This window comes from Pieris rapae, chromosome 8 (genome assembly GCF_905147795.1).
Source record: "Pieris rapae chromosome 8, ilPieRapa1.1, whole genome shotgun sequence".
Classification (NCBI taxonomy): domain Eukaryota; kingdom Metazoa; phylum Arthropoda; class Insecta; order Lepidoptera; family Pieridae; genus Pieris; species Pieris rapae.
In genome coordinates, this window is record NC_059516.1 from 6,622,544 (window position 1) to 6,643,464 (window position 20,921).

The 20,921-nt window shown below is 31.7% G+C and overlaps 3 protein-coding genes across 6 annotated transcripts; 2 read left to right on the plus strand and 1 right to left on the minus strand.

The window, feature by feature from the left end:
- The first annotated feature begins 54 nt into the window (after positions 1–54).
- Positions 55–7,251, plus strand: LOC110992195 (F-box/LRR-repeat protein 16). The gene is made up of 7 exons (XM_022257911.2): positions 55–276; positions 894–1,557; positions 1,629–1,751; positions 1,833–2,001; positions 2,140–2,335; positions 2,985–3,133; positions 4,303–7,251. Exons 2-7 carry the CDS (start codon positions 985–987, stop codon positions 4,449–4,451), a joined length of 1,359 nt encoding a protein of 452 aa, XP_022113603.1. The 5' UTR covers positions 55–276; positions 894–984; the 3' UTR covers positions 4,452–7,251.
- A 3,265-nt stretch (positions 7,252–10,516) lies between these two features.
- On the plus strand, positions 10,517–14,546 carry LOC110992210 (ATP-dependent DNA helicase Q4). The gene has a single exon (XM_022257930.2). The coding sequence runs from the start codon at positions 10,609–10,611 to the stop codon at positions 14,500–14,502; it is 3,894 nt and encodes a 1,297-aa protein (XP_022113622.2). The 5' UTR covers positions 10,517–10,608; the 3' UTR covers positions 14,503–14,546.
- A 221-nt stretch (positions 14,547–14,767) lies between these two features.
- LOC110992148 (cAMP-dependent protein kinase type I regulatory subunit) lies at positions 14,768–19,952 on the minus strand. Of its 4 annotated transcripts, none has more exons than XM_022257846.2 (7): positions 19,678–19,952; positions 18,934–19,089; positions 18,439–18,639; positions 17,516–17,735; positions 17,246–17,368; positions 16,635–16,809; positions 14,768–15,853 (listed from the first exon to the last, which is right to left on the minus strand). In XM_022257846.2, the coding sequence occupies exons 1-7, from the start codon at positions 19,837–19,839 to the stop codon at positions 15,769–15,771; spliced, it is 1,122 nt and encodes a 373-aa protein (XP_022113538.1). In that variant the 5' UTR covers positions 19,840–19,952; the 3' UTR covers positions 14,768–15,768. The 4 variants fall into 4 exon arrangements, with proteins under 4 accessions (XP_022113538.1, XP_022113537.1, XP_022113540.1 ...); XM_022257845.2 differs by having other exon boundaries at positions 18,934–19,095; XM_022257848.2 differs by lacking the exon at positions 19,678–19,952 and adding an exon at positions 19,336–19,507.
- Between the last annotated feature and the right edge of the window lie 969 nt (positions 19,953–20,921).

Here is a 20,921-nt window from a genome sequence, read left to right on the forward strand (position 1 = left end):
CCAAGATAGACTGTAGTGTTGTCTTATGTCATAGTCTGTGTTTTCAAGCTTCGCAGCTATGATCCATAATTTTTATAATTTAGTTTTTAATTTTTACGCATAAATAAAATTTAAAACACGGCATAAGTTTACAAAATATATTGGTGCCTTTGTATATAATTCATTAAATATTTTTTCAAGTTTTGAAGCTTCTGTGTGCTGAAAAAAGTAATTAAAAGGGAATACTATTAATCTTATGACACTATGTGGATTTTGAAAATAAATTCATTTTTATAGGTTTGTATTAAAAATATATATTTTATAATTAATTTATTTACAGCAAATACTATATAACAGTCGAAGTGATCGAATTTCAATATTATGTTTTTATAAATATCAAAAGCTCATTTTATACATGTAATGATGACTAAATAAATATAAGTCTGGTATAGTATAATATAAATGCTTGAATTTTACTAATTATTTTTTTATTTTGACCCAATAAATGCTCATATGCTTGACAATTTTAATACAACAATTTGATTACATAATAGTATATTTTCTCTTAAATATTTTGTATTGAACAGATCTTTAAAATGATTCTTATTATTTAACACATTACTTTTTAAGCTTTGTCTTATAGCACTGGAGTAAAATGACCTTTGATATGGGTGTAAACTAAAATTAAAGACAATCTTATCTATATGGAGCATTATTGTCATAGCTTTTTATGAAAAACTATTAAAGAACAATGTTACTTCTCTTTCTATATTCTTCATTAAATTGTTGATTAAATTTTAATTAAGGAAAATTATTAAATAGTTATAAATTAGTAACATATGAATAACTAAATATTTATAATTTTAAAGAAGCTATAATATTTTTTTATAATAAGTTATTTATATTAATAACAGCATCACAGTGGCGGGTTGTGAGCACGGAGCCAGCGGCGCTGCCTCTGGGGGCGGGCGGCCGGGCGACACAATACGTCGTGTCAAGGTGAAGATGTCATCAGTTTCTGCTCAAGGTGTGGTGGAGCGCGCTTCTGCTGAACTCTCGCGTCGAATCACCGGCCTCGGACTCCGTGGCAGAAAACGTTCACCTGGTGTAGTGGAACGGGTTGCTAATGCACTATGTGGTCCGGCCACATCTGCTCCGAGAATACCCCGTCGGAGAAGACCCTCACCAAGACCACTAGTCTGGAGTCAGTTTATATTAGATGAAAAATTTCTTGAAAAGTTTCTTCTTTATTTCAATTCAAATGATAGAAGAACACTTGCTCAAGTATGTACAAAGTGGAGGGATATTCTATACTCATCTACCCGCTGGTGGATGGGTCTTGTTGCCATAGTGGATTTCCGTGAGATTAGATCTGAATCTGAATGTTGCATGCAAAGATTTTATAACTCTGTGGTGAGGAGGGGTGTTCGTGGAATGGCTTTGGTGGGGGCATCAGATGAGGACATTAATGAGTTTATTCGAGTATTTCCATTGTCAGCTAACCATGTTAATGCTTTAAGTTTAAAGGGTTGTACAGTAACAGACAGAGGTTTAGAGTGTATTCTGGATCATTTAGAGGTGGGTTCACTAATAGAAATTGTATCATTAAATAATTTGTGATCATAAATGCTTTTTTTTTTGCTTTTTAGGTTCTATTTGAGCTAGAGTTAACAGGCTGTAATGAAATAACAGAGGCTGGTATATGGGCTTGTTTAACCCCAAGAATTGTATCACTCACACTAACTGACTGTATTAACATTGCAGATGAAGCTGTAAGTTATTTGTATTAAATATGCTTGTATTGAATGGCATTAAGCCATAAATGAAATAATGTTCTATGTTTTACTTAACAGGTTGGTGCTGTGGCTCAGCTCTTACCATCATTGTATGAGTTCTCTCTTCAAGCCTACCATGTGACAGATGCAGCTTTGGGTTATTTCTCTCAAAAGCAGAGTGCTTCGCTCAGTATATTAAGGCTTCACAGTTGTTGGGAGCTTACAAATCATGGGGTTGTGAACATAGGTAAAACATACTTTTTAAATTACATTTGATAGGTATATAAAAATGTATTTTTTCAATTGTTGAAAAATGATTTAATTTTCACTGTTTTAGGAACATTGGTGATTGTTCTATACTATAGTGTGTATACATTTTTGACAGTTCACTCATTGCCGAACCTTACGGTGCTGTCACTAAGTGGGTGCAGTAAAGTAACAGACGAAGGAGTGGAGTTGGTCGCAGAGAATCTTCCACGTCTAAGAAGTCTCGACCTTAGCTGGTGTCCGCGAGTAACAGATAGCGCGCTGGAGTATATCGCTTGTGATCTCAACCAACTGGAAGAATTGACACTTGACAGGTATATTTACTGAATTTTACTTACTTGAGGTCACCTTATAAGTACATACTTATGTGTTTTTAGTTGATATTCTTGAATAAATTAAAAATTGTTTTATAATCTTATTTATGACCTACTTTTAGGAGCACCTCAGGATTTCTTTCCTGAAAAGTAATAACTAATTTCGTACTCATAGTATTGCCTTTTTCGTGTAGTGTATAGTATATTTTTATAATAAATCTTCAAGATCGAACGTTAATAATGATAAAAGTAGTGCGAGGAATCCCTTGGCGCGGAAGAATTAAAACTTCGTAATGTGGAAATGAAAATAGAATATATATAATGAAGGGGTAGAAATTGATTTTTAGTGAAATCATATTGTTTCTTTAAGACAAATTTTATATAAAACTTCTTACTTTATTAATTTTATATAAACATCTTATATTATAAATTAAGATAAAACAACAAGTGTGTATTCAAGCTAATTTCACGTTGCTCCCACTGTTTACTTCGCTGCATATCAAGAATACCGACTCACTCTCTTTCTCTCTCCTACTTTCTACCATTTTGTATCTTTCTTTTTCGCTCCCTCTTCGACTTACATTTGATTATTTAAAAAAAACATTTAATTTCATGTAATTTTTTATTATAATATTAAATATGTTTTAAGATGCGTGCATATAACCGACATAGGTGTGGGTTACATCAGCACGATGCAATCTCTGGTAGCATTGTATCTCCGTTGGTGCTCTCAACTCCGAGATTTTGGCGTACAACATCTATGTGCTATGCGCGCTTTGCAACTGCTCTCGCTGGCCGGTCTGTATACTTTTCTGTACTCATATTTAAATATATATATATTGAAAAGGACAAAACTATTTGAACTAGTGATTTACTGTTAGTTAGTTAGTACGTAAATATTAAGTGTTAAACAGTGTCTGAAAATAGAGCACAAGAACAGAGTGTCTTCCCTTTAATAGAGACCGTAAGTAGTGTTATTGGACACTTAGATAAATATCCTTTTTAGTAAATTAGGTTAGACTTAAATTACTTATTATTCTTAAGTTAGGCTAGATCGTAATGTTCCATGATGTCTTAGTGCCTTAGCCTTAGTGAAGACACATGTATATAGAAAAAAAAATTAAATATAGGTAAAAAAACCAGCTCATTTTTTGCCTGTGGCTTAGTTTTAAAATGATAGTAAATGTCTCTCTTTTCCAATAGAACCTAATGTGCTTTAATATAAAACACATAGCATTGAAAATACCGTGTTTATTTTAAAAAAGTAATCTTTTTTTACTCAGTATGTTGTGTTTTGTTATGCAATAGTTTTAGATTGTTATAGACTAGGTCTTTTGGATGTAATAATAAAAAAAATAATTCCGGTGTTTCACATTTAATCCTCCCGTAACGGCTTACATTCTTTTTTTATATAAAAACATCGTAACTATGGTAACGAACGTGATAAAGCTTCTCTTTCTTTCTCTTTCTTCGTGCTATCTTTTGACCACGATAAAGGCCGAATCAACGTTCAAAATTAAAAAAGGAAAATTAGGAAGCCTTATTGCTTTAGTTTATGAGTATTAATTATGATACAGTATGTTTTATATTTTAAATAATATTTAAGCCAGTCAGAATGTTCTAGTCTACTTATAAATAAATTCAAATTAAAAGAAAAATTATGCAACTGTCACCCGCACCACGCTACAGCGCACACTAAAGTAGACAAATTAGTTACGAATACAAAAGTATACTTATTAGAAGATAAATAATTTAAGTTAAAGTTATTTTGCTTCCTTAAATTTAGTTTATTTATTTGGTATTCATCCTATAAGCGGAGTAAATTCTGATGAAAGTTAAGATAAAGGCCGGGATATACAATCACTAACTCAATTTTGTATTGCTTATGACATAAATTGTTAAGTATTTATTCCATCCATCCAAACTACTATAATTAGACGTAAAAATGCCAAAACTGACAATTCCAGGGTGCCCATTGCTAACGTCAGGCGGTTTGTCCAGTCTGATACAGCTCCGTCAATTACGAGAACTTGAACTGACGAATTGTCCGGGGGCTTCGCCAGAACTGTTCGATTACCTGCGGGAACACCTGCCCAGATGTGTGATCATAGAGTAATATGCGTAGGTATCACTTCAGGGGTTCATGTGGCTTGTATAGCAACTAAGAAAGTGTTATCGTAAGAATTTGAATTCTGTGACGTTTTTCAACATTTATGACATTCTATAATAGTTGAATATTCTGTGCATTTAAAATTGTACTTTATTGGTATAGAAAAAACATTCCATTTTCACAACCATAGACTTCACTTGTCACAGAGTTCAAACTATATGTTACAGATAAAAGTTGTAAAGAAGTTCCGATGAATCTGTTACTAATACTTGATATGGTTACAAATAAGCCCTTTATGTTGCCATATGCACTATTATCATTAACAATCATTAAATCATAATATGTATAAGGTATGATAAAACGCCTTGTTCTAAAAATATAAAAATCATATATTTTTTATTTGAATTGCAAATTAAATGGTCATAGTGCATGTGCCTCCAAAAAGTAAAATTTATATTCAATATAAAACAGATATACAGTATTTGCTAATAGTCAATTTTTAAAGTTGCATTATGCGTTATTCGATTAAGACTAATATCTGAATCTCAAAATGACTATTTTCGATATATTTTTTAGCTTCACATTCCACTACGCTATTTGTGTGGTGCTGAGAGCTAATTTAAGTTTGACCAATTATACGCTTTTCACGAGACTTGGATTTATTGCATGCATAAGTCGTTCGTTCTCAATGTAATGTACAGAAGTAGTGTTATTATAGTATAGCTCAAATTTCCGAATATTATTTATAAATATATTTACGGCGATTCACGTTTTTACAAAGCAGCGAACTGTCAGTTATCTTTTTGAGGTTCTTGAATTCTAAATATGTTTGTGCGCTTGTAGCGTTTTAGGGAGTATTCAAGTATGACGTCACGCTTTTTTTTAGGAGATTCTTGACCCCCCCCCATGTAACGCGCCGTGACGTTTTTCTTTACGCGATAGTAAACCGTTTCGTAACCGCCCAGTGACTCATTAAACCTATAAGTTGTCATTTATGTGGTGTAAAGTATCGGAAAGTCAAAAATAATATTAACAATATCGCATAATTCACCAATACCCTAAAAATTCCTTACGTACTTGAACGCTCCCTTAGGGAAACGCTCTCGAAGGGTTGACTGACAAGAGAAGGTGAATAAATGCGTAAACATTAGATCAATGACAGTGCTATTTGATTATTAATATATAGAATCGCCTTATTGACCTTTATGATGTATATTAACTTAGTCTCTTAATTAAACTATGAATGAATGTTTTTTTAGCATAAATCTATAGATTTTGCACCGCAATAACCCACCTAATTCTATTTGCTCAAGTTCCTCCTAATTTAAAAAAAATATTTGTATGTGGATACATTAACGAGTTTGTTTAGGAGTTATGTACATGAACTAATTCATTGACAGCTTGTTAAATTTATCAAGGCAAATTACGTACGTAAAGATCTCATTTCAGTATGAGTGTCAAAGTATTAAACGCTGACGTAAAAATGTCTCGAAAATTTGTATGAAAATCCTTACAGGCGGCAAAATTGACAGTTTCCATACAAATGTGTGACGAAGAGGTTTTGTATGGTAGCGTTTTAAACTTTATCAAACTCATTGTAACGCTACTGTTGTGCTACTGTTGGCTATGTGTTAATGACTGCGTAGAATATTTATGCGATATTTTATTTTTTAAATTATTGAATAACTAAATAAGTTGGATTTAGATAATTGATTCACACATTGTTTCATTGATGTCTTTATAAATATTGCCGAAGTATAAGACTAAATAAATTATTAATATAAATCTAATTAACAGGATCCAATATTATAGTTGTTAATAACAAACAATATAACCATTCGGTCAACAATATTGAACTATAACGTCTGTATTATTTCGATAGCTATTTCTAGTTTAAGTCTAGTCAGAAAATTATTTTTAGGTATCTAACATATGTGGTTCTTAAGTTAATGTGTGACTGCTATGCATAATCTACGCTAAATAGAACTATACTAAACAAGGGTTTTAGGAGTTTTACAGCGTAAGACATTTTTGCTAACTATACACGTTTTTGCCTGTGTGCGTTAGTTTCACACATATGGGACTTGACATAAAATCACTATTCGATAGGTGGGAATGACATTAGATAATACTTAGTCACGTGACCTTTTTGAACTAACTGATTTTGTGTCAAGCCCATGGAACCAATATGTTATATCTCGCTCTCTATATTAAATCTTTCTCTCTCTTCAATAATTGGTATATTTTGACTACTAACTGGTACATACCCAATCCGTAATCGTTCTTAGTTTTTTTTTATTTATTAAAACTCTTTAATATTCTATAACATGCTCTTTTGAAAACTAGGAGAAATATGGCGGTATTTCGATCAAAGAATTCGGGAAAAAATTTCATAACTTTGTTTAAAATTCTAAACAAATCTGTAAAAATATAGATCTGAATCTCAGCTTAAATAATGGCAGATAATTAACTTATGGGGTTTTGCGCTTAAAAATAAAATTACTGGAATGTACAATAATAAAAACACCTTAAATATTGCGTGTCTAATTAGTTGCACAATTCAGTACACAACAACATAATATTATATGTGCGTCGTACAGGGAATTAATAAATAAGTTTGGAAACGCCTTTATTTGAATGAAATAGGAGTGAAACGCTCACTTCACACATACGCAAGCTCTAACGCCCAAACCCAATAAACTACCTCAATCCATTTTAACCACCTCAGATAGACATCTTAATCCCAATATTTAAGGTATTATGTGTGTCAATAAACAATCGACCGATTGTACTAGCCATCTATCGATACAAGCTATTCATGTTAGGATGGATCGATGCATGTAGATTGTAGATAGACCTTTGTATGAAAATGACAGTTCAACTGTGCCAATATACTATCTTAAAATTTGAACTTACACCAGTTTTTAAAATAATTAAAAGCGATTTGATATGTCTTAAACACAGACATGTATATTATTTAAACATCATTTGTTCGGTTTTTCTTGACTTTATTTGGTTTTATTTGTTCATATTGATTATTATCAAATATGGGTGTAAAGATCGAAGAGATTGCATTCTATCCGTCGCCAAAAATGGATTGTCTTCGTAGGGTTTGGTTATTGGGATGCAGATAGATCGATCGACTTTCACGGTCTGATCTCGGATTGTTTTCAATCTGGGATTGTGGATTAGTTATTGAGTTCGGGCGTATGTGGCGTCGCCAATATTTTACTTTTTTAAAAGCATAACAGGGTATTATCTTTTAATATATATGTTTTTAACAAGTATTTACTTTTTAATTTTGAAGTTTTATATATTTGCATCTCAAGTTTAACTATATTTTTACAGATACTAGATTGTATCTGTTACATACTACGTACTTCTACTACGTATTACTACGACTACGGACACATATTTATGTGTACGTAGTCAATTGTCAAATGAAATATCGTAATAGACGCAAAATCGGTATGTTATTGCTCATAACATATGTTATTTTCATTCCGTAAGAGACCATAAAACTGGTGTCACCACACGACGTCCTACACAATACCTTTTATAGTCTCTTACGGAATGATAATTATCATACAATCAAATTTATATCGATTCCGCTTAATAATTACGTTTGTCAATAGGCAATATTACTAGCAAAAGTATTGACCATTCAGAAGCACAATAGCTGTAAGTAAATTATTCCGTAATTTTTATTTTTTAAATATGAATTGATAATACTAAAATGCCCTTATTAATATGTTACAATGTAATTATTATTATATAAGTATTTGTGTTTATGATTTTTTTAGGTTTTACATATTTTATTACTATACCGTCCGAATCTTATGTACAAGTGTGTGAATGTGTGTGTTTAGTGTGCATGTTAAATATTAAAGGTACCAATACTGAACAGAGATTTTGTATTGGAAGATTTAACAAGTATATGCTCTGTGGCGAAGAAATCGTTTCAAGACATAGACACAGTAGAAACTAGATAAAATATTTCATCTAAGTAAATACTTTAACAAGACTACGTAAAATCAGCAATATGACGGAATATGCGTGCCTCTAAACGTATGTAGCACTAGTGTAGCTTGATTAAATACTTCGATATATGTTTTCACGTTATTACATAATATTTGATGTTGTGTAGAATTTTATTTTCCCTAAGGGTCACCGCACACGGGCCACCGGCCACAACCACAAAACGCCGATTATGATACTGCACGCAAGGGTTAAAAAAGTAGCAGCCACCGACCGCTAGTGGCTGGCGCGCGCTTCAGCTACCTTTGTAGCCGCTTCTAGCTTCGTGCTAGTGGCGGCGTTTGTGGCTGTCGCGTGTGGCCCGTGTGTGGCGACCCTAATACTAGAGTGCTCATTCTGTACATAGTTCGTGACAAATATTTTAAAATTCAAATAAGACTTATATCGTTGTTTAGACGGTAATTCTGGTAATGGTTGTAATTAAACAATATAAGCAATAATATTTGTCTATTTATAACGTCATACGCAGCGTCTTTACTACTAGACAACGCTGGGCAAAAGAATCATTAAGATTTCGAAATCATCTGTTTACAACTTTACCTTGAAAGTATTGTCACTGCGTGTTCTGAATCTATATTTTTGTATATGTGTGGTAGCTATTTAATTATCGATTTAGCATTTATTAAATGTACTTGTGTGTTTTATTTGTGGCTGATATTTGAATTTTGTGTTGAAAAAATATGGTTATGTACTTAAATATGTATGTTTTTTGTTTTTAGGTAGCGTGTTTATTTGTAAATTACTAAGTGAGATGTTATAGTGCAATATAGATGTACTGTTTTAAAATGTGTTTTAATTATACTCGCTATGTTAGATGATAAATTATTCGTAGCAAGTAGTTAACTCAATTTACCTTGTTTTTCGTTACCAGGTAATTAATCGATTTAGTAATGTTAAACAACCGTAATTTAAATATGTTTCTTTATGATTTTAAGCAGAACTTTTATCGACGTGGGGATTGTCACGTGTGATTGAAAATGAAGTTATGGTCCTCGGCATAATTAATACACCTATGGTAAAAATATTCAAGGTATTTTATCTCACACCTGACCATTTCTAGTTTCCACGGCGGAGACACGCTTATCGCACTGATTACTTTGTGTGAACAGTACTTTAAAAATATCAAAGTGTAATGCCAATGCATCCTTGGGTTTTTTCATAATTAAACTTATATAGTTGTACGGGAAACTCATGGCAAATAGGGAGATAAAACATTGTTGGGGAATGGGAAAATTTGATTAAATGATCTTGATACTATTAAATTTTTATTTATGCCTTCAGTATTTTTGAACATGAAGTATATTAGTTATTTGTACAAAGAATGTCGATATACATTGCGTTCTTAAGATAGGAAAATATGCCATGAAAAATAAATCGCTTTATGTGATAATTTATATATTTAGTTTGTAACAACTACTAGCTGTCATCTTCATACAAATTTAGTTTTCGACTTTCTACATACACTACTGTTAAGCTGTCTTAACTAGACCCTCAGTACATTGGTTTCGTAACTAGTACCGCCTGTGAGTGTGGCGAGAGCTATTCCGACTTGAATCATGTTTTCTTTTCTTGTCCTAAGTATGACCATTCTTCCTTCTCTGTCTCTTTCCCTTCTTACGAATATTTCTTTACTTCTTCGAGATTTAAATGCCCTTGTATAAAATTAAGTATTTTTTTGTAAATTTAATGCATTTTCAATCATTTATGTTATGTCGCGATTGGTTTCTTTCGTTTTTTATTATGCATAATCTGTAAATAATTAAAACAGCGAATTATAAAAATCCCATACTTGACGCTGGCTAATGCACAAACTGTGCTAGAGCCAAAAGGAAAAAAAATAAAAAAAATCAGCAGTGGTTGCAAATCTCCTATTTTAAATTGAGGGTTGACACTTGACACAACCATAAAAAATCTCATTTTGTTATAAGACTGTTTTCCTAGTCTTTAGATACACTTTGTCTGTGGTTATCCGATTGTAATGTAGGTATCATATTATCTGTGTGCGTTATGTTTTGGCGCGTAAGTTAGCAGACAGTGATGAGTGAGCAGCTGTTATTTTGTTACCTTTTTGTTTATTACACTAAACACCTATTTTGCTAATAATTTATAGAAAAATTAATATGAAATGGATATTATTGATACTATTAAATCAAACAAAGCTTACGTGAAGTCAAAAAACATAGTAAAGAATTGGGAAAATGAATTTAAAATTAAGAATTCTCGTTTACCTTCAAAGTTTGATATAAAAGAAGCCCCGGCGAGTATTAAATATGCATATAAAAAGTATTTTCAACTTAAAAGTGCAGCGCTTGAAAATTCATTGTCCATTTGTGACATAGATGATGAGCCTCTAAAATCGCCAGAATCGTTAAGGTTAACAGAATGGTCAAATAACAACACGCAAGACGACAGCTTTCAAGATATACCGATACCGATGTTACCTTCTGACAAAGAATTAGATAGAATTTTATCTGTAAAACAATCAAAAGAGCCACACGTTACTCAAACCAAGTTCAGTGAAAATTTATCTAAGAAATTATTTCACAATCGAAAGTTTTCCATTAGAAATCCAAGGAAGTTATCTGTGTCTAGAAGTTTTTCACAGCCAAATAATGAAAATTATTCAGATAACTCATTTGAACAACAAAATACTAGTTTGTGTTTATCTTCATCAAGTAGTCAATTGCAAGAAAAAGCAGCAGCTAATTCTGTCTTTAGTAGTACTGACAGTTCATTATGTATTAATAGTAATGAAAAAACTGAAAGTAAACTATGTTCTAGTTCCAGTGTACTTGACAATAAAAGGTCTAAGAACATTGATATTAAAGGAATGTTTACTTCTATTAATTCCTTAAATGATTCTGCATCTTCAGTTAGACAATTAAACTCAGGATGGCTTCAGAGAGCACTTGGTACATCAGAACAAAATAAAGAATCTATTAAAAGTATTACTTATAGTTATGAAAAGTTAGGTTTAAGTAATGTTAGTATTCAAAACCTGCCTGAGAAAAGTGCTGAGTATGTAGAAAACAGTGCATCTGAAGATGAAGATGAATCTCTCAAAAAATTAAAACCAGCCCTCAAAAAAAGAAAATTAATGGTAGAGCATAAGAAAACTGAGAGTGAGAGACACATGAATATTTATACAGATAAAAGTGATACAATACACAGCAAAAACTTAAAAGTTAAAACATCTGAAAAAAAATATACAGTTAAAAATAGGGTAGAGTCAAGTAACGATAATGTAAATGATGACCCACCTGACATTTCAGAATATTTACCCTTTGGTTTAAAAGAAGTAATTACTCCCAGGCACTCTAACGTTACAGACATTCTTGACTTAGTAAGTGACAAGCAAGGTCAAGAAATAAAAAAAAGTAAAAGTAAATTAGAACTTCAATTAGATAAGAAGATTGAAAATGGATCCTTAAATGAAAATTTTGTTAGAATTAACATAGAAAAAAAAGTCTATGCTAGAGGTAAGAAATCAATGAAGTATTCTACATATAAAAAAAAATTGTGGAAGGATAAAAAAGCTCTACACTCTGGTATGGAATTCCCAGAATCTGGTAAAATTACCTGTTTTAAATGTGGTCTTAGTGGTCATATGGCCCGTTATTGTACAAGTCAAAAAGAAAATGCCTTACTTCCCTTAAATGTTGACTGTGAAGAAAGTGATATGCCTACACTCGAAGATATGGAAAAAATTGTAAATAAACCATCTAATACCACCGATGAGGATGAATTGCATGCATGTCTTTATGAGGCCAGTAAAATACCAGAAAGTTTTAAAATGATGCTTGATACACCAAATGAGGACTACATCAAACCAATCCTTTCTAGCCCTGATGATGCATCTGAAGAGTTATACAATGCACTAGAGTTGTTTGGTCATAAACAATTTCGCCCAGGTCAAGAAAAAGCGATAAAGAGAATATTATGTGGGCTATCGACTTTACTCATATTATCAACAGGAGGAGGAAAATCTTTGTGTTACCAATTGCCTGCATATATTTATAGTAAACATTATAAATGCATAACATTAGTAATATCTCCACTGGTCTCATTAATGGAAGATCAAGTATTAAGTATGCCAGAATTTCTAAAAGCAGGTTGCTTACACACAAACCAACCACCTACTCAGAGGCAAAAAATTGTTGAATTAATAAAGGATGGTCAGATTAATATATTGTTAATTTCACCTGAAGCACTTATTTCTAGTGACACCTCAAATGGATTTTCAGGTTTATTTAAATCTTTACCGCAAATTGCATTTGTCTGCATTGATGAAGCCCACTGCGTCTCTCAATGGAGCCACAATTTTAGACCTAGCTATTTAATGATTTGTAGAGTTTTAAAAGAAAAGTTAAACATTAAATGCATTCTTGGACTTACTGCAACAGCTAGCAAGACAACAATAAAAAGTGTTATAGAGCATATCAAAGTTCCAGATGGTGAAAATGGAGTTGTGATAAATCCATCACTACCCAGTAATTTATATCTGACAATGTCGTTTGAAAAAGACAAAGATAGAGCATTAGTTGCATTGTTGGGATCTGAAAAGTTTAGTTCATTTGATTCTATAATTGTATATTGTATAAGAAGAAATGAGTGTGAGAGAATAGCTGCTGTGATAAGATCCTGTTTATCTCAACCAGGCAAGATTAATATGGAGCCAAAAACTAAGAAACGTAAAAGAATGTCATATATTTCAGAAGCATATCATGCTGGCATGTCAGCTGCTCAACGTAAAAAAATCCAAAAACATTTCATGGATGGCACACTTAAAATTATAGTTGCAACAGTAGCTTTTGGTATGGGTATAAATAAGTCTGACATAAGATGTATTATTCATTATAATATGCCACCTAGTTTTGAATCATATGTCCAAGAAGTAGGAAGAGCTGGACGGGATGGCAAACCAGCATACTGTCACGTTTTCCTAAGCCATAACAGAAATAGCGACAAAAATGAATTGTTAAAGCACATTTATTCTAATTCTATTGATAGACCTATTATAAGAAAACTAGTACAAAAAGTGTTGCTTCCCTGCAAATGCTCACCAGGTTCTGACAATAGTGATAAAAATATTGAAAAAGTTTTTAAGTGCCAAGGACATGAAGTTGGAATACCAATTGAAAGTACAGTTGAAGAACTTGATTTACCATCAGAAAATATTTCTACTCTTTTGTGTTACATAGAATTGCATCCAAAACACTATATTAAAGTATTAAATAATGCTTATACTATGTGTAAAATATCCTCATATGGTGGCCCTATAAAAATACTTGAAGCTGCTAAAAATAGTCCACCACTGGCAATGGCATACTTAATTGAAGGTAAAAGAAACACTGAGGTAGTCAATCAAAGTCTATTAGAATTTAATGTCATAGAAGTTGCTGCAGCTTTAGGTTGGGAAAGTGGCATGACAAAATACCATTTGAAAAACTTAGAATGGAATGTTTGTAATGGAATATCGAAAAGATCATCTTTAAAAGTTGAATTTCATACTTTAGGCTTTAAAGTTAAAGCTCAAGGTGATCTTAGTTCCTCTGAGTTAGATGGACTGTTAGATGATTTGCATAACATTGTATTAAATCAAGAAAAGCAAATGTTATATCAACTTGAAGAAATAAATAATTCTTTCAATCGAATATGTACAACAACAGGTGACATATCTCAGATGTCAGACGACACTCTTCAGGAAAAGTCTGATTTATTAAAAAGTATTATAAATAACTACTTTGCAAGGGAGGAAATGCTGCCTAATAATATAGTAATTGAACCACGTCCGCTAGATGTTGAACAAATAATAGCTGATGTAAGGGCACTTATTTCAACATATAAAGATTGTTCATTTTCGGGTAGAAGTATAGCAAGAATATTTCACGGGATTTCATCACCCAACTATCCTGCCCTAGTATGGGGCCGATGCAAGTATTGGCGTTCACATATAGGAGAAGATTTTAATGGTATTATAAAAATTGCGACTCAACAAATAATTCAAATGAAAATGTAACCAATTATAATTTTAAATAAATCGTTTTATGACAAGTTATTTCATTTTTTCTGTTTTAATAATTTATATAGGTATCAATGTAGGACACGGCTTGCTTTGCGAGTTTATATCACAAGATCATTACATTCTATATATATATAGGTACTACTTCTTGTTATTATAGGTAAGCATAAAAAAGATTGCAAAAATCATATATAAACATCAGTAGTAGTCGTACTGCGTACAAGAATTATTTGAGATAACTGTTTCGTTAATAAAACAAATATTGTGTAAGTAATGTTTTTATTAATAACTAATATAACGGAATATAGCATCAACTTATAGTAGCGCCAATCTGGCCAGTAATAACAGATAAATAATTAGGTAATGTAGTATAACAGATACGTCATATTATTATTACTTACGCTATAGTGAAGCCCATGGCAATTAGTAAATCCCGACTTTAAAAGAAATGGCTTAATAGAATGTTATCACATTCCGACAAAGTTTCAATATAAACAATAACAGTAAAGAATTATTTTAAATATAGATAGTACAGGTACTAAGATTATTGATATTAACTAAGTATGGTAAGGTATGTGTACAAAACACTGAAATTGTCATTTAAGAGGGCGAAGATACTTAAGCTTAAGTAGAAGCAAAAAACGGCATGTTCACGTGGGCTCAATTGTGCAGCCACTAACTGCATAGATTATAAATATGTAGATAATTAAGTACATATATTTTATTTGTTTAGCCTTAATTTAAGCATTAAACATTAGATTTATCATACAATATTTGATAATCTTACTTAAAGGCAGTTTTGTAGTATATATGCAATACATAAACATTGAAGTAACATACATTTACTGATTATTCCAATCAAAAAGTATACCTGAGAAATATTCTATTTATTGCTCTTAATAAAAACCTACATTTACTCGGTAATATTTTTTGGTGACTCAGAAATAAAAGAAGTAAACTATGTTACTTCTTTTATTGTAAGCTGAAACCAATTTTGGTAAATCTAAATTACGTTGTTTTAAATATCACGTACTATATATAAAAACACATAATTTTTCAAGCAATTATGTAAAGGTTTCATTTCAACAGTTTTGAATAATTACAATATTCCATCTTGATTAATTACAAGAAACTATTTGGGGTAATTAGCTTCAACAAATGCAAAAAGTTAATAATTTCAAAATAAAACAACTGCATTAACATTTTAAGTTATAATAAAAATTAAATAACTGAGTGCAATATTTACAATAATTACTTTGTGACTTATACAGAAAGCGAAACAAAACTATTGTATTGGGCGATATTTCGTTTCAATATATCTGCACAAAGTCCTAGCACTCGCTCGAATCTGTCAAATGAAATATATTTTATTGTATTGTAAGTAAGCAATAATGAAGAATCAATATTGAATAAACACATTAGAAACGCAAAACCGATTATATATACATATATGTAACAGTGTAACGACCTTAAATTAAAAAAGTACTTTTACTTTTCAGGTTCCGAAATAAGTTAAAACTGCGGAGTTTTGTTCGTTCTTTTGTCGTAATGTCCTAGCCCGTAATAAAGACGACTGTCGGAAAAATCAGGGCCATTTGCCAGACTGATGGCTCTCAGTCAAGTCACAAACGCAAAACAAAAATATTCAATCAATTCAGTCCAGTCGTTTAAGAGGAGTTCAGTGACACACGTAGAATTATATATACAAAGAAACGCTTACACTTACATACGAAGTTTATTCATAAGTGTACTTAGTGTTTTATTGCAAAAAAAATATTAAAAAATTAAACAATAAAAATGTTTATGTTTAATATTAAATATTTAAACATAAACAATTGTTTCATTAAAAAAAACACTTTTTTACCGTATTGAAGCTATGTATTATTGTAAACTTATAATTATTTAACATAATTTTAAATTTATCCACCGTAATGTGCACCACCACATGTCTTTATGGTTATGACTAAAAGGTTTACAATCTCTGAATACGGCGGTCACTGCATCTGTGTGAGCGCAACGGCACTATGTTTATGCGCGAGCGACAAAGACATAAGATGAGGGGTCATTCTACGAAATTCTTCATGCTCCGCGTCCGTACTATAGCACCTGTTAAAAATGTTATTCCATACCTAGCTCGATCCAGCTTAACGCATTTGAGTGGTCCATCCGCCATAACTGTCGCTGCTCGTGGTCTGTCCAGCAGAAGCGCGATTTCGCCGAAGTAATCCGACGGTCCCAGTCGTCCAACTTCCACAGCCGCACCCTCTGCTTCACCACCACGTTGCTGGAGTACTACAGCTGTACCTGAAGTTATAAGTATTTTAGCTCACGGGCCTAAAATTGTTATCAAAGACGTAGACATTGTATCTTGAGAAAAAAAACTATTGATACTAAATTACATTAGTTGCCTGGAAGAAATCGCTTGTAACGATAAGGCCGCCCGTTGCCTTATAACTTTTGTAATCTGCTTTTTTTTTGTTGTCTATGTTTTTGAATAAGGTAATAATTAAAGTAAAAAATAAATAAATAAATACATAATTCCAATTTTACTAAAACACCGAAGATGATTTTAATTCATAGTTGACTATTTTGTTTGGGATTAGTGATACGATTTTAATCTGAAATAAGACATACTAAATTCTTTTATGTATGTTCTGTATGATTTGATAGCTATAACAATGTCATAAGGAATTTTAAAAATCAAACTAAAATCCCTAAAACTGTATTTCAATAAACAAACCTTCTACAATAATATAGAAATCATTTCCTGGTTCGCCCTGTCGCACGATAATTTCACCATCGTTGAAGGATACCGGCTCAAGAGCATCTGCCACCGTAAGGCGCTCCCATTTTTCGAGACTTTCTGAAATGTAATTTAGTGGTTTTATATGGGCATGACCCATTTTTATTAGAAGAATTCTCAGTTTAAATTGCATATGTGAAATTCCTTTCACAGATAATGATTTTTTTTTCATAACAATGTGCATGGATAAAATATCTCCATACATACCAAGAATGGATACCCGCGATAGAAATTCGTCATACATTCGTCGTTTTCTTATTGTAGATCCCATAAGTATTCTTCTGTATGAATCCCGATCAAGTCCCCAAAGCTTTAGTGGAGTACGGGCTCTAACCGTTGCTGCGCGTGGTGTACCATAGATAAGTGCCAGTTCACCAAAACTACCTCCTTCTCCGATTGTTGTTACTACTTCGCCATTTACCAATACCTGAAATCCATGATCATCAGGGTAAGAAAAAAAAAATGTCTTTATATGTCAGATAGAATATTTAATAATATTTACAATGAAATATCCCATGTTTTGAAAATGATAAACTTTAGATGTAGATGGTGTGTTAAAAACTTTTTTCACAATTCCACATTTCTTAAATACTATTAAATAAAGCACTTGTCAGTGTCAAGTTTAATTTCAATATTAATTATGTAAAAGTATATGATTTAGTATAATATAAAAACATATAAAAATCATAATCTAATAACTAAAAGTAATGGGCTAGGGAGCGTTCTAGTATTACGTAACGCAATTTAGGGGGTGTCTTGTAAAACGTTACGATGCGATACAAGAGCGGCATTAAAAAAAGTAACATTTTTATTTTTGAACAGTTAGACCCCACTTTTAATGTACATACATTACAGACTACTGAGAGCGGCATAAACTTAGTACGTCGTTGTCAACGTCAAGAAAACTTTACGGTGCGTTACATACGGGAGGGAGGTTCTAAAATCATTAAAAATTTCCTTACATAATACTTGAAACTTGAAAGCTCCCCTTTTCATTGAAAGATTCAATATAATATAAACTACCTATTGCCTATGCCTTTGTGCTTTTCCCACAGTAATTCTTCAAAATCTATCTCACAAAACTAACACTCAAAAAATAGCAGTGCAACTCCAATTAAAGAGAAACTCACCTCAACATCACCAGAATCTATAATATAGAAGTTGTCCCCTTCATCACCTTGTTGTATAACTGTTTCCCCAACAAGACATTGCACAGGAAACATAGCATCAAACATATCAGCTCTTTCTGATTCATCTAAGTGTGTAAAGAGGACATTGGAGGCTATTGCTCTAGATAAGGCACCCATAGTCTTATAGTCTTTTGGCACCACCTGTATAATATAAAAAGTTTTATTTATTTTCTCATAGAAAATGGTCAGTAAAACATAGAACATGTTTTTGTATATAGACATAGCATACACAGATATAGTAAAGACTTTTTTTTTAAGAAATATCAAAACAAGATATTTTTAGATTTTTCATGCTAAACAAATTACACAAAATTTTAACCATTTTTTTTATGCTTAGATGAAACTCCGGCAACAGAACTCTCATCACATGTTCATAATCAGTACCATCAAATTCGAATATATGGTTTTAAAATCCATACCAAAAACTAAACTGACCTTTTTGACATAACTAGTAGCATCTTCTTCAGTGACAGGCTCAGCACTGATCCCACCACGTCTTCGAGGCAGTTGCCCTCCGAGTACTGGCAGTGGTGACAGCTCTCCATCTGCTTCACCTTCAGATGTTGCAGCAGCAGCAGCAGCTGCCTTGACCTGTTCCTTAAAAATAAAGTGTAATGTAAAAGAATTAAAACAATCTTTTGTGTAAATGTGGGTTCCAAGAAATATATAAAAGCTTATTAAATTTCCAGAGTTATACAATAATAATAGTAGATAATTTTGTGAAAAAAATCCAAATGGGTCGAAATTCTATATAAAAAATTGGAGTTTGGGACTATGAACCTAAAGTAGGTTCATAGTCCCAAACTCCAATTTTTTCCAAAGCATTATTTTTCTCACCATTTTTAAGAATCAGAAGATATTAAATGTAGCAGTCTTACGTAAAGGAGACGTTGCTGGAATGACGAGCTACGCAAGTGTGAAAAATTACGTAGATATTAAATTTAGTTAACTCAATATTTGTAGTCTAAATAAAGGCCAACTTTGTGGAATCTTGCAAATCTATTTTGAGTCTCAGCAGCTGTCAACTGGAGCATTGATTGGTCACAACACACAGACGTCTAGTCAAAATACTAATAAAATTTGATTACCCATTTGACTGAATTTTAAAGTTCTTACTAAACAATTCATAAAATTATTCATATTATTTTCTATTTAATAAAAATTAAGTTGGGAACTCACTCTTTCTAACTTTTGAAAATATTGACGAAGAAATGTCACGGGATCATCGGGCCTATTTAGACAAAGTTGGACGATACAATTTTTTAATAATATTTGAATATTGTGACTTTGAATGTAGTTTTCACATTGATTCAAACATTGTTCTTCCTCTATGGAATCCATTTCTTTAATCAACGCTGCATACTTTAAAAATTAAATAGACTTCATCATTTGCTCCTATGTTTTGTATTCGTTTTTGTTTCACTTTTTTATTTTCCACAGTGTTAAGCTGTCATTTGATTAATGACTATAAACTATAGAGCACAAAATGTCCAACTCCAATAACCACAGAATAATACATTATTTTTTATACATTACAGACTAATACTCCATTCGGTGTGGATAACTTTGCATAAAATAGAATGCTCAAATTTACAAGGTTGTTTTACAAAAAATAATAAGTAAACATTTATTTCTATGAATATTTTCAACAAACGAATAATATTGATCAATTAAATTAAAAGAAGTAGGGAACAAAATAACGTAGATTACGATTAGTCGAGAGAACGTTACTACAATTTACGTAATATATTTAGAAAATTACACACGCCACTACCTCATTCAAAAAAATCCCGTATTATGTAATTTAATTTGTCGTTTAGCGACTGAGCTTTTTGGCCTTAAACTTAAAATAACATACTTGTTGGTGAGACGTTATTTATTTTTATTTACTTATATGCTTATTTGTACCAATTAATGTAAATCCGTTTAAGTCGATTTAATAAATGAGCCTTTCCTTTATACTTTTCAAATCAATATAAGTTAGAACTCTATATTTTATTATCATAATATCAAGAAATTTTGTTAAATCTTAAAACTATGATATTTTTTTATTTCTTGTTATGAAAATTGCGGTAAGAATTCTCGTATAATTGGAGACGAAACTCCACTTGGGCAACACAAAAATACAATGGTCTGTAACAAGTTAGTTTGCAATTTGATAAATTAGTGATCATTAAATGTGTTAATTTGTATAAACATTTGTTTTTTCGTGATCAATTCACAAATCGGAATGGATAAACGAAAAGAGGTTTTTTTTATTGAATATATTTAATTAATCAAAGTATGTAATGCTAACTATGCACTTTTGACATCTTAGTTAGTAATTATTACCTTGCAAGAAGTTATCAAAATTTCAAAAAAAAAGTAATCTGTTGGATCAAGCCGCGGAGTACGGTGGATGTTTTAAACATTCCTCTTCCTCT

What these genes read in the sequence shown, in the direction of transcription:
- LOC110992195 (XM_022257911.2), top strand. Translation starts at nt 985, where the DNA reads ATGTCATCAGTTTCTGCTCAAGGTGTGGTGGAGCGCGCTTCTGCTGAA. An exon ending in GAAGAATTGACACTTGACAG is followed by an intron (nt 2,336 to 2,984) that starts GTATATTTACTG and finishes ATATGTTTTAAG; the next exon opens with ATGCGTGCATATAACCGACA. An exon ending in GCAACTGCTCTCGCTGGCCG is followed by an intron (nt 3,134 to 4,302) that starts GTCTGTATACTT and finishes TGACAATTCCAG; the next exon opens with GGTGCCCATTGCTAACGTCA.
- LOC110992210 (XM_022257930.2), top strand. Translation starts at nt 10,609, where the DNA reads ATGGATATTATTGATACTATTAAATCAAACAAAGCTTACGTGAAGTCA.
- LOC110992148 (XM_022257845.2), bottom strand. Translation starts at nt 19,839, where the DNA reads ATGGATTCCATAGAGGAAGAACAATGTTTGAATCAATGTGAAAACTAC. An exon ending in ATTTTCAAAAGTTAGAAAGA is followed by an intron (nt 19,096 to 19,677) that starts GTGAGTTCCCAA and finishes TTTATTTTTAAG; the next exon opens with GAACAGGTCAAGGCAGCTGC. An exon ending in ATCGCGGGTATCCATTCTTG is followed by an intron (nt 17,369 to 17,515) that starts GTATGTATGGAG and finishes ATTACATTTCAG; the next exon opens with AAAGTCTCGAAAAATGGGAG.